Source organism: Haemaphysalis longicornis, unplaced genomic scaffold (assembly GCF_048455015.1).
Source record: "Haemaphysalis longicornis isolate Haplotype H1 unplaced genomic scaffold, Haemaphysalis longicornis Haplotype H1 scaffold_1, whole genome shotgun sequence".
Classification (NCBI taxonomy): Eukaryota; Metazoa; Arthropoda; class Arachnida; order Ixodida; family Ixodidae; genus Haemaphysalis; species Haemaphysalis longicornis.
Window position 1 is genome coordinate 138,036,788 of NW_027526203.1, and position 13,937 is coordinate 138,050,724.

A 13,937-nucleotide genomic window follows, 5' to 3' on the forward strand; every position below is an offset into this window, starting at 1 on the left:
TTAAGGCAAATTCATATTCCCATACTGAATCGTTTATACAGCGACCCGTCGCACCGATGTATGCTGTCCCACAGCAAGCGCGGTCTCACATAAAAATTGTCTTTGTGAAATGCTGCGCCACTACAGGGAAACATCTTACAAAGAACATGGGCTGTTGTTTTGAAAACCCGCCTCTGTGCAGTATAAATACGTGGGCATAGGGCCACGAGCATTCTGGGCGTCAAAAATACAACTGGAACGCGGCACCTTTTGTCCACAACTGGGTGGAAAACGTTACGTACATCAGGCACCACTTCAGGCCTTTTAACAGCGATGCTGTTTAAGCTTGTGGTAGGGCCTGTTAGGCCGGCGAACGTATGCAAAAAAAACATCCTCGAATGATGACTTCATCGGGCACCGTAGCTTTACCGTAGTTTTGCCACACCGCGCCCAGTCAGGACTGTCGGAGGTGCGATACAACTGGCACAAGCACGACTTTGGAAACGCGTCGCTGGGTATTTAGCTCTGTCGATTGTTGCCACGGCTGGAGTAGTTTTGAGAAAAATTAATGCCAAAATTAAAGAAGCGAAAATGCCGAGAAGCGATCATGTTGGTCAACTTGATCGCTTGATCGCCACACAAGCAGAAGGGTGGCTGCCGAATGAGATCAAAAATTTTGAGCAAACGCTCTTCCCGCTGTGCCCTTTCCTATCCTTGGAGCTTCACCGCAAATGTAACAGGAAAACGCATCTTGTACATAGTTTTTATGGCCGAATGTTCACCTGTATTTGGGGGCTAGCGGCGACACCCCGCAGAAAACTTGATCGACTTGGAAGCATAACCACACAGAAACCTCGACCGAGCCTCCTATATATAACCACGCATAACCTTAGCCGAACCAACAATAAGACAGGAGGTGCCGCTAGCTTCACTGGCTGTCCAGTCTTGTGGCAAAGTTCACTGGCTGCCGCAATGTTTTGTCGGCTCCGACACATTTGCCCTTGCATTTATTTCCGCCACGCTTCATTTCTGGAGCATAGTATGGGCCAGTACACCAATCAGTGTTGGCATGATGGTAGTCGATTGGAAAAGTTTTGCTTATATGCACTTTGTCTTCGGGCTAACTATTGTGGAATGTCCATCATGGCATCAGTGGTTTCTCGCAATGGAAAGAGCCACTGTAGCACAAAAACCATGAAAAAACTATGTTCCAAGGCATACAACACTACGTCTTGCTAGCCACACATTGCTAATCGTTAAAGTAGCGGGCATCTTAGCTCAAATTGTTTATCAATTATGGCAACTTGAGCCCTGCACATAATTCAGAACAGCATTTTGGTTTTCTGGACTATCAAAAGAATTAGCCGGGGATTCACGTTATAGTGTGTAGCTCACAAGAGAATAAAGATCAGTACTTTTTACAGAGCCAGTAAGCCTCTGACCATCTTACATCGGGTGGTCTGTAGATATCTTCTGTATTGCCTAAAGCATATTGTTAGGCTTGTCATGTGTACAGCTAGTTATAACTGCAGAAGACACAATAACGAACAAAGGAAAAGAATGGGAATGACAACCACATAGTTGTCCTCTGTATACAGGCCCACAAAGCCATTTCGGTTTATCGCACAGACCTCGTAAGTGAACCGAAGCCATCGGTACTTTTAAAGCATAGCCTTTTTGGGTTGTAACCTCTCGTTCCCGGGATTCAAATGAAACTCTTCCGGCTTTCATTCGTTTGTGCTGGTGCGAAACATAACTAGTGACATTATGTGGCTTTGTATAGTGAGAGTGAAGATCATGTATATGTAAGCAACATATTTCCTAATTACTACCACTGGTACTACCGGTCATGTACAAAATGCTTAGCACTCGTGCAGCATTGAAAAAATATAAGCGCCAACACAAGTACTCAAATGAAAATTAGTGTATTGTTGTCAAGAATTTCTCATCGCAGTAGTTTTTAAGGAAATAGAAGAAATGGGATAAATATTGTCGTTGAAGAGAGCCAAGTGAAAAGCAGAGTATTACCAATAAAGGCTGCGACGGGCGGCCCAACACAATGCCAATAAAACAAAACTTGGCTGCCAGGGTTTAAAAATGATGGTAAAGAGAACCAATACAGGAGGAAAGCGAAAACAAAACATAAAGATTCTGCCTCACGCTGTAATCAGTGGCACCAAACATGCCGGGCAACTGCGTTTGGAGAAGCTTAAACAAGAAAGTTACAATAAATTCTATTGGGTCGGTTGGAAAAAAGAGAAACGAAGACGATCCTCTGTGAATGATATAGACTTTTTGTCCGTTTCCCAGTAGGAGTTTCGGCTAACTTTTATTTCTGGCAAACGCGATACAGAACGTTGTGTGTCACACTGCATATGCAGTCATCCTGGCCACAACGAAAAAAGACGGGGACGAAGATGGTGAACAAAACAAGCGTCAACTCACAACTGCTTTACTGGTTTCGCAAAACTGGTGATTAAACCCTTATCTTATTCACTTCCTTCCTTTGGACCTCGAAAACATAGCTACAAGATGTTGGAAGGTGGCAAACAACTCCTGTGGAGAATGGGTCCAAACTTAGCAATACATTTAACGTTTAATCATTCACCCTTTTTGACAGCAGCCTTTGATATTCTGGCGACACCTGCACATACACGATTGAATGTATTTGGGGCAGCAAAAACCGCATTTATATTGCAGTGCCATGATGCATTGTTATAACATGCCCTGTAAAAATACAGCATAACTGCAGCTCTTTGTGCTTTCATTGTTGACCAAGCTGTGTGACGTTTACACTTATAACTGCTGTCACACATGTTTGCCAAAACGTAAGGGCGCTCTAAAGATTGTTCTCTTTCTATTTTCTTGTATGTTGAATCCAGGTCTTACAACATGCCCACATGATTTACTAGCAGCATTTTGGTGAGCATGGCAAAAGGGCTTTCAAAACAGAAAACTTGATCAATTTTGAAGCATAACCACACAGAAAACTCGACCGAGCCTCTAAACATAACCACGCATAAACTTAGCCGACTCAACAATAAGATAGGAGGTGCCGCTAGCTTCACTAGTTGCCCAGTGTTCGCGCCACTTGTGCGAAGCTGCCGCAATATTTTGTCGGCTGCGATACATTTGCCCTTGCATTTATTTCCGCCACCCTTCATTTCTGGAGCATAGTATGGGCTACCGCTCAAAGTACTGAACCCGAAAAACGAGCTGGACGTAGCTTCCCCACCTATGTTTGAAAAGTCTGCATCATTTTCGGGTGGCATAACCTCATCATAAAGGATTCCAGGTATAAACTTGCGATTGATTGCGTGACGTTTTTGAGTGTAAGGAACAGCGCGGCTTCAAACCTTTCTCTTCCCGGTGTCAATAATGCTAGCAGGTGTGACCTTCTGAAAATGAATGCTCATGTCTAAGAGCTGTATTGGGTTGTTTGACGGAAATTCATATGTCCCTTCCGTTTTCTCTAAAAGTGAATGCACCAATATTAGCCACTTGCGTGGGTGTCGTCATTTCACTGTTAAATAAAGTAGACAAATCATCCGCACAACTAAAATGTTTCACACGATCCCATTTTCATCAAGAACAGTGTTCAATGCCGGGTCAGTAAAAGGAAAAAAATGACATAAAACTTCGGCAGCACGGGAACTAATACAGATGCCTTGTTTTTGGAGGTGAAAAAAACATCGTTAAAGCGATAAAAATATTTTACGGTAATATCCCAGTAAAAAAATAAAACTTCCACCAAACACCCCATACGAAGTTTGAAACGCGACTGCGCCGTTCTCGTCAACAATGTCTCTATCCCATGGCACCTAACAGAGGCATATAACTCAACCGAAGGTACCAAATAAAACACGTGTTCTGCATTAACTGAAAACCCATAACAGACAGAGTAATCACAATTGAAGAACTGAAAACTACATCCAAACTTTTTCTGCGGAGGGGTGGCTCATAAGGCACTACGCTTGGTTACAAGTCTCCTTCTAACGCAGTGTTGACGGGTACCTACTTGCTAACCATCGTTCGAGGCGGCACACCTGCTTTCTGCGTTTTTGCAGTTAGGAACACCTTAACGGCACTGCTTTTGCGGTCGCGGACCTAGTAAGCTGTAGTTTCTCCTTGATGTAGCTGCAGCATTTGTACATGCGTGTAGCTGCACCATATAGCTGAAGCTTTTGCCCAAATCGCTTTCACCAGAGTACAGTAGTTCTCGGAAGCTTGTATCGAATTTTTGGAGAAGGTTCCCTTTGATACCACAACGAACCCTCCACCCTTGTCAGCCTGAAGGAGATCTTCGAGGTTGCTTCTAAAAAATGCAACCACCTTCAACGCAGGATCCTTTGGAAGACTAGGAGGCCCCACGTTCACGCGCATAATGATTTCGTCGACATTACCCAGCAAACACTGGTCTCTTGTCCGGTGCGCCTGGTTCATGAAGCACCTGTCTAAGAGTATCATGTTATGTGCGGGAATACTGCGTTCTCAGCTGATCACGGCAGCATTTATTAAAAACTTGGATACTGGGGCACTTCAGGCAAACGTCCAGCTCCACGAGGCCACATACGGGCCCACTCTTACGTTGTTACATGGCTGCACCGAATACTTCAAGAAGGGGCATCGCCCTCAAATCTTCCTTCCAGTACGCTACAGAACGCCATAAAAAGCAAGCTTTCTCCCGGTTAGCCAAATGGAGTCCAGAGTGTAGTGAAAAATACGCAGACGGTATGGAAAATATAACAGTCACCATCGTAGCTAGGACCTCATAGTCCTGCCGATCCTCTTGGCTTGCCCAGGAGACGCTGTTGTGCGTCCGAACAGCACCGTAACCTCCATGGAAATCCGGACTTCACGACGGCGAAGCTGTACACCCTTGCACGGCCTATTAAAGGTACTATGTGGATTGCGGATAAGTGTGTTTGAGGAAGTGAGGGTGTAGCACAGATAAAAAAGCCGTTGTAGAAGACATTTCTATAATACATTTTGTTTCTAGGCTAGTTGCTTCATAGTATTCGCAAAAATACTTAGCACAGAACAGAAGAAACAACGGACAGAGGGATTGGACCAGCATTCCTGCAAATTAGTTTATATCGGAGCCATACTTTCCCATATGTCGCAAACCATTACGTTCACATGAATACCGAAAAAAAAATGGAGGGGAGCACAGCATCCCACGTGGCCTAGTTCGTTTGGCATTGCACCGCTATTTCGAAGGTAGTCGGTTTGGATCCCACCCAGAGAGCAAGTTTTTCCCCACTTGCTACATTTAAAACTTCTCAAAACTACAACCGTTTCAAAAAGCCGATTTTATCACGTTGTCAAAGACGGCGCTGGTTTCTTGAAGAAAGAAAATGTTATTTGAGCTATTTGTGCTCCGCTAGGAATTGAAAGTATACACAAGAGGCGAAGAAGCCGTCAACAAAATGACGTGCACAAACTAGCGTCGGCAACTCGAATGCTGCGGAGTTTGCAGGGCGAGCATTTATCTTTCCGCGCTATAGTTTCCAGAATAGTCGAGTTATATTAAGAGCAAGAAAAAGCATTCTAGTCAAGCGACGACACGGCGTAATGCACTCTCCCTATCCAATAAGAGAACTTGGGCAGCATACAAAAGAAGGAGAGGGAAACACGCGCTTTGTTTTGAACATGGATAAGACAATCGGGCGCGGCCAAACTGTGACAACCAAACACACCAGGCACGGTTAGCGGCATTACCACAGTTCTAAGAGTGAATAGACCCGATGATGAAATAAAACGGTAGCCGAAAGAAAAAAAAGTCTGTCTTGTACCGATGTAATGCTTGAGTCGAACCACGTGGACGGCTTCGGGTCGCCTGCGCCATCGTGATGTGTCGGAGTCACCGTCGGGGACAACCTCGTAGGTGAGTTGTCCAACACGTCGCCTCATTCGGTTTGGTCCGAAATTCCTCGCAGGAGCTCCTCACTCATTCCGCGTCGTCGAGTCGGGGTCTAGACCCACATAAGATCACCTGGGCCATACTCGGCGTTTCGGCGTCGGAGGCTGTAGAGCCCGCCAGCAACCAACTACTGGTCCGTTGCACGAACTCGCGCAAGCTGGCAGGCCTCCTCCGAATGCTGTGGGCACCCTTGGAGTCGGCGTTCAGGTGGTCTTCTTTTGCATGCGGCCGCATGGCGTCGAGCATCCTAGTCGGCCGTCTTCGGTAGATGAGCTCGAAGGGTGACACCTGCGCAGTTTTCTGGGTAACTGCGTTGTGCGCAAACGTTACATAAGAGAGGACTTTGCCGCAGGTCTTATATTCAGCATCGACGTACATGGAGAGCCTATCCGCGAGGTATTGTGGAGGAGTTCTGTTTATTCGTTGGTTGGGAGGTGGTACGCCGTCGTTCTTCGGAGAATCGCATTGCTGTAGCGTAAGACGCCTTGCGTCAGCTCCGCAGAAAAGGCCATTCCGTTGTCCGTGATGAGAACTTGATGGGCTCCATGTCGCAGTACAAGTTGCGTGAAGAATTTTGCAATTTCTTCTGCAGCCACCTTCGCAAGAGCGGCGGTCTCTGCGTAGCGCGTCATATAGTCCGTCGCTACGACAATCCGCTTGTTCTCGGATCGTGGTGTAGGAAACGAGCCCAGAAGGAACCTTCTAATGTGATGAAACGGCTCCGGTGGTACGGCGATCGCCTGCAGATTTCCGGCTGGTGTCGGTGGCGTTTGGCGCTGCTAGCAGTCACGGCAGCTCCGGAGGTAGTGGGTAACGTTAGATGCAAGGTGGTCCCAGTAGTATTTCGTCTTCATCTTCCCGAGTGTCCTGGCCGTGCCGACGTGCCTTGGCGATGGTTCGTCGTGCACGCATCCAAAATCTCTCCTCAGAAGCCGGTGGGGATGACGAAAAGGTACTTCGTGCTCGTTCTAGGGTCGAAGTTCTTCACTAGCCAGAACTTTTTAAGGCTAAATGCAGCGAAGTTGCGCTTAAGGTTTCTTGGCGCAGCGTCGTTGCATCCTTGAAGGTGGTCGTTCAAGACGCGCAACTCGGGGTCGGCACGATGCTAGGTAGCTACGTCGCTTTCCATCACGATGCCGAAGAATGCAGCGTCTTCGTCAGAGTCTTGTGGCAGCTTGTCGACCGGGGCACGTCGGGGTTAGTCGGCATCCGGATGTTTCCTGCGCGATTTGTAAACGATGGCCACGTAGAATTTGTGGAGGGGCAAGCTTCATCGCCCAAGGCAGCCAGAGGGGTAATTCGAATTTGCGAGCCAATAGAGGGCATGGTGATCTATTACCACCTTAAATGGCCTTCTGTTGACATACGGGTGGAACATAAAAATAACTTATGTTATGGGGAGGCGCTCCTTTTCACAGGCCGAACAGATCGGGCTTGTTTGATTGAACGTTTATTACCATTTGTCACATGAAGTTTACAAACACGGTTTGTACCTACAGCCGGGTCCAATAAGAAAAGTAATGGACAGAAGCGGGAATTACCAATTACACATAATACAGATATAGCTGTACAGACACTAAATGTCACTTCCGCGTAATTATGAGCATACACGTTTACACAGTAGAGAAGCCTTTCTCTACTTAAACAATCGGGTCACACGTGTGCGCATACAATGAAAACGTTATGACAGATCTCTTTGCGGACATACCCAGAAACATGAGTTAAAATACAAAAAACACGATTACTATCACGGGTTTTATGAATAGGAAAAAATGGCTAGGTGTACAAGGTTCACCAGTGTATAATTGTACAAATATGAGTGTTTACCACGAAAGAAAGAAAGGAAGCAGTTACAGCCTGCTCAAAAACTGTTTTTTTTTAGTTTTACGCAGCATTATGTGATCTCTTCAATTCAGTGGACAAATTATTCCATATCTTTATTCCTGAGAATTGCATTAATCTCCCCATAAACGTTATTTCTTGGCGCCAAGTTAAAGTTACCGAACGTGAGACTTCTAGTAAGGTGAGAAGAGGAATACAATAACGAGACATCGAAGGGGTCATGGTATTTTACAATATTATTACCACAAGATGTCGTCTTGTATTCACGCAAAAGATCCAAGGGTAGTATTTTTAGCGTTCGAAATAACGGCCGGCTTGGCTCGTTGTGGTAACTGCGACTTATTGTTCTTATGGCACGCTTTTGTATCCTCCGAAGGGGATCCAGATAAGAATCATAATTCCAGGCCAACGATTCCATGCAGTAAGTTGAATGACTATTGATGAATGCAAAGTAAAGCGCCTACAGAATGCTTTTGTCGAAGTAGCCTCTAGCTTGTAAAAGCGAGCGACAACCAGAAGCCCGCTTTACACCGACGGCATTTTTTGACCTGCCCAGTGAAAGTGATTTTATAATATAATCCCCAGGTATTTAAACATGTCCGTACGTTCCAACAAGCAGTTATCAATTTTAATCTGAGTATGTTCGTAACTAATTAATTTCCTGTGGGAATGAAATATAATGTACTTCGTGTTGTTGGCATTAACTGTTAACCTGTTAGCAAGAAAGCACTGGGATTTTTTTGCAATTCCGAGTTTATTGTGTTTGTAATTCAAAAACATTGTGGGCCGTGCATATTATCTTGTGTCGTTGGCATACATAATAATTTAGGAAGAGCTTAATATATGAGGCGAGTCGTTGATATAAAGTGAAATGAACAGCGGCCGGAGAACCGATCCCTGTGGCACCCATGTGTTGAGATATTGCAGTGTGGAAGTAATATCGTTCATCACGACAGCCTGATGTCTGGTTTTGATGTAACTAGAAAACTCATAGGCTTGATTATGTAGGCCGTAGTGCTTTAATTTAAGCGAAAGATTTGAATTATCTACCGAATCGAAAATTTTTTGTAAGTCAAGGAAAACAACTGCCACTAGCTTGTTATTTAGGGCCGTGTTAATCGATTGAGTCAATGTCAACACTGCGAATGACGTAGAATAATTTGACCGAAATCCATGTTGCTCAGGACACCGTGTACTTGTGTAATAACTTCTTTATGTGGTTGGATTGGCGTTTTCAAAAATGTTATTTACAACGCTAAGAACAGATATCGGGCTGTAACTAGACGGATCGGAATTGTTGCCGTTTTTGTAAACTGGGATTATTTTTTGCAATTTTTTGTATGGGTGGGTAAGTTTCGTTTTGTATACAATGTATAAATAGATTGCATAACATTGGACCTGAGATATCTACGTTTTCGTTTAAGAATCGTGCTGCAATTTGGTCTAGTGCAGCAGATTTGTTAGTTGAAAAATTTTTGATACTGGGAACAATTTCGGAAAGTTCAATATAATACATCACAAACGTATTGCCAACTGGGTTTGACTCAATGTAGCCGTCTACAGAGTGGGGAATTTTGTCTGCCAGAGCTTTGCCTATACCAGAAAAGAAGGTGTTGAACGCTTCGACAGTGCTGTTATCAACGCTGCAAGGAGTAACGCGCTGTGATTGACGGCCCCCAGTAACCTCGTTTATGATACCCCATATTTTGCGGGTATCGCCAGATGCCTCCAGGATGCAGCGTAAGTAATATTGTTTTTTACTTGGTCTGATTATCATAGCGCATTTATTGCGTATAGCTTGTACTGACCTAAATAGTAGCTGTTTGCCTTTTGACGTTTCCATTTATTGTACCAGAAATTATTTGCTTTTAATAGTTGCAAAATCTCTTCATTCATCCAAGGGCAGATTGGTAATTGATATGAACGTGTAGGTAGCACGCGACGGCACTTATTAACTGCGTTTTTAAGAATTTTTGTTACGTTCAAAAACTCAGTATTAACATCATTGTCGTATATATCGTCGAAACTGACTTGCAAGAGGCTCTGTCTCAGCATCGTTTAATCCGTCTTCATAATATGTCGTCTTGTATTAAGTTATGAAGTACAATAAAGATTGAAAGGTGATCCGCATTGGGTTCATTGAACACGCCAGCGTGAACGTCGGTATCTATATTTGTTAGTGCGTGATCTATAACTGATGAAGATACACTTGTAACACGCGTTGGGGTAATTATAACTCTTCTGAAGTTGAATGACTGCAACAGGAATGAGTAATCCTTATAAGCATCATGACTAGTATCAATGTTAAAGTCTCCAACTACCACAACGGGATCAGTGTGCGTTTTTGATATCTTCATGAAAATCATTTCCAGTTTTACCAAGAAAAGCGGGTAGGCTAGAATTGGGAGGCTGATCGATGATACCAACAGCGAAAGGGAATTCTAGCTTTACGAACAAGGCTTCCATAAAAGAACTATTGCAAGAAATTGATGGCAAGGATGTGAAAGAAAAAAAAAACTTTTATGAAGAAAAAGGGCGACGCCGCCACCGCGATTTCGCCACTGCCTTGGCTGTGAGGTAAACCTATAATCAGCGATTACAACCTCCTCACCCTTTTGCAGCCACGTTTCCGTGATTGCAATTATATGAAACGGTTGTGCATGCTCAGGCAACTGTGCTACAAGTAAATGTAAGTTTTTTCTGATACTTCGAACACTGCAGTGGAATATTGAGGAGCTCGTTTGGTCAGGAAGTTGGTGACCTAAATATTATTCATTTTATAGGTAAGCCTTGGTTCCTTAATAAAGTGTTAGGACTGGGTGGATGAATACACGACTTTGACGAGGTCATCTTAGCAAGTTAAGGGAAGAACCTTCGCTTTTTCCGATTTTCCCTTTAGGATCTTGTCGTCAGAAACCCCTGCGAATTTCCGATTTTTCTCACGCTTTGTACTTATCACTTTGCCAAGAAAAACTTTGTTTTCAGGGAACAGATGTTCGTTGAAGTAAACTGGTTCGTTTGTTGCAAATCCGAGCATTGCCATGTTTAGTCTGTTGTTTTTGGCAACCTGCAGGACACTATCTCGACTCGACCTTGAGTTAAACTTAACTATGACAATAGGAAGCCCCTTTGAAGCTACTCGATGCACTACGCCGATATCCTGAGAAAGAACGTCAACACCTAAACGGGTAGTGATTTGCTTCAGCGTTTCCTTTAGGTCCTCGTTTTCTGTAAACGGGACACCTTTGAGCGCAAGGTTAGTCTTTCTGCTGTACTGCTTCAGCTCCACAAGTTGCCTCTTGACATCCTTCATTTCCCTTTTCAGCCTCTCATTTTCGCAGTGACACTGAAGGCTCCGATTCTTGACTTCAGTGAGCTCCTCCCGGATAGACTTTACATCACCCTTGAATTCCTCGAAACTGTTATTCATAAATTTCATTGAAGTCCTGACAGAAGTAAGTTCTGTTTTGATATCAGTGGTTGAGGAACCAAGAGCTATTCCGTGGCTGTCAACTTATTAATGGCCTCGATGAACTTCGACGTCATTTCAACCAGGACCTTCGCGATTTCTTTAATGCTAGTTGGTGCTTTATGTCCGAGGCCCTTTCCGGTTTCCGTGTTATCTTTTGCCATCGTAGAATCGGTTTCCTTGTTATCTCCTGCCATCCTAATGCTTTAAGTATTCATTGACAACACAGTTTCAGCCAACAAAACACTCAGATCAATCCAAGCAGCCGCAGTACATCAGCTTGTATCGTGCACATAAACGTATGAATAGTACCTGCAGTGATACAGAAAGAAGTTCAGCGACGTTGTAGTTCGGCTGCCCGGACCGCTCTGATGTGGCGTAGCTGTTGGCTGGGTATAAATGGGCGACGGGGGCATCAACGAGTCCTCTCCGCATGCGCAAAAGCCGGGCCGATGTTGCGCATAGCCCGTTGAAGCCGCGTGCCTGTGCAGCGACTACGACGGGCCAGCGTGCTGACGTGATGGCGTATCCGGTTGCAGAAGGAGATGACACGCCGGGCGCGTACCGTTTGACCGCTATCGGCAGTGATACAGAAAGCGGTTCAGCGACCTTGTAGTTCGGCTGCCCGGATCGCTCGGCTGCCCGGACGATTGCCTCACCCCGGCTGGCATAAGCGATTACTTTTTTCGCAGCCGTTGTGCTTTTAGGCCAGGACAGCATGCAAGCCTACGATACTGGCGTTTGTGGACATTTCTGTTTCGGCGTATTCGTCGAAAGGCGCAACCACAGGTGGGCGCTGCAGGCGATTTTCAAGTTCGCTGAAAGCATTCTGGTGCTCTTCCCAGCAGCATACCTGAATGCGTTCTTTGGTAAGGCGCATGAGGGGTTCTGCGATTGCGAAGTTTTTGATGGAACTCCAACAGCATGCGCGCACCCTGAGAAACCTTCGCCCTCCTTTCTTGTCTTCCCGCCTCGGGAAGTGGCCTTGGCTAAAGTTTTCGCCGGATCAGGGAGGACTTCTTCCGCGCTTATGACGTGCCCTAAAACTTCAGTTCCTCTAACACAAGCGGCACTTTTGAGGATTCAGCCTTAATCATAATCGTCCTGGTTGGAAGCCCGAACTAATCACGGGGGCAAGACACGAAAACGAAATCTAAATGTACCTGAAGCGCTTCGTGTAGTCTTTCTTTTCGTTTTCTTCTGTTTCGATGCTTTCGATACTTGGATGATTGTATAGCGAAGCTGGACTTAGGTAGGGTAAATGTCTCCCCATGTCTAGGACGGCCCGTCGCAAGAACAAGTGCGCATGCGAGAGAAAAAAAACTGAGATGGCGAGGAGTTATGACCAAGAGGATAGGGAAAGTCTCGGTCTTTCCTCTCGGAGTAACCCGTGTTAGTGACGTACATGCACTCTCCCGCGCCATCGTGGAGCGCTCATGCGCCCAGTGACAGAAAGCAAGGAGAAACGGAAGATCTGTTTCTTTGCACGCGCCAAGTGTGAGGCAGCAAGGAGAGGGAGCGTGTGGTGGTGCCGCGAAAAGTGACAGGAGTTCACCGCTCACCCCCTCTCCCTCCCCCATCCGCCGCCATGCCTCCAACACTGCGGAGGAACTATCCCGCGACGGCGAGCGCACCCACATTGCCCCTCTCCACTGAAGGTGGTTTCCTGAAGCCGCATGAGTGGCACACAAACATGGCGGTAAACCCAAGCCAAAAGTGTCCATGTTTCAATGCCTACCCTTAAGGAGCGTATAAAGTGGCACCAAATTGCATATCGTTTCAGTTTGACCTCTCTCCAGCAGCAGACATACTGAGAGGCCCCTTGTTTGTTCTGGCATAACAAAAAGAGTTTTGTGTAGTGGAGAAGCATTTTGAGTAGCTGGTGATGCTCTGTAGGGTGCAAGAACACTGAAACCCAAATTGTTTAGTTGTGTTACTTCAATAAGTGGGGATATAAAAAGTCTGAAAACGCCCTTCTTTTGCACAGCAGCAAAATTCAAAGGCGCGTACCCAACCGTACTGACGAATGACTTACCTTGTCGGAAACCGTGACAACGTTATGCCTCGTTATGCTTTATTTTAACATTCTCTTTCGCAATGTTTTGGTTTAAATTACGCCATGAATGCTGTGGTCAGTAAAAGACACCAATTCATTTTGCTGATGATCACTTCTTTAAATAATATCAGCAGATTGTGTTATGGTTGGTGCCATGTGAATAAATTATCCCTCATACATTCATTATGTATGAAAGAAACGAATTTTTACTAAAATAAGAAAAACCATAAAGTCACCCAGCTATCTCTAGGGGAATTCCCTGTATCGGAATAGAGAAATGTAAATGTAAGGCCGTGGAAATGTGCCAAACAGCTCGTACAAGCGCACGCACCTGTACCAACGTCGCAACGCGATGACAATGGCTGTCTTCACTTTTCCCTCGGAGCTGTCTGTTCTGTTCAAGGTCAGAGACAACAGGTAGCCGCTGAAAGAAACAGAAAGAAGACAAACACTTGTCGAAATTGCTCACAAATTGTTTTCCATGGTTCAAGTGTTCGCAATTTGCAACGCCTCTGGCCCAAAGATCTGTCTGACATTTTAAGAGCTCATGTTTAAACATGAGCATTATGATCGCTGCTTGTCTGGGCTCCATACGCTACTCCAATGCAATCTAATTTCGTACAACCAAAAGAGGGCAACATGCAGCACGTTCCACTAACCACGGCGTC

The 13,937-nt window shown here is 45.2% G+C and overlaps 1 protein-coding gene across 1 annotated transcript in view; it reads right to left on the reverse strand.

Annotated features, from left to right (window-relative positions):
• LOC144136972 (nose resistant to fluoxetine protein 6-like) overlaps positions 1-13,937 on the reverse strand; it is a 187,564-nt gene that overhangs the window by 65,047 nt on the left and 108,580 nt on the right. The window contains exon 8 of the mRNA XM_077669437.1: positions 13,601-13,693. Coding sequence (XP_077525563.1) covers positions 13,601-13,693 — 93 coding nt within the window. The remainder of the gene's footprint in view (positions 1-13,600; positions 13,694-13,937) is intronic.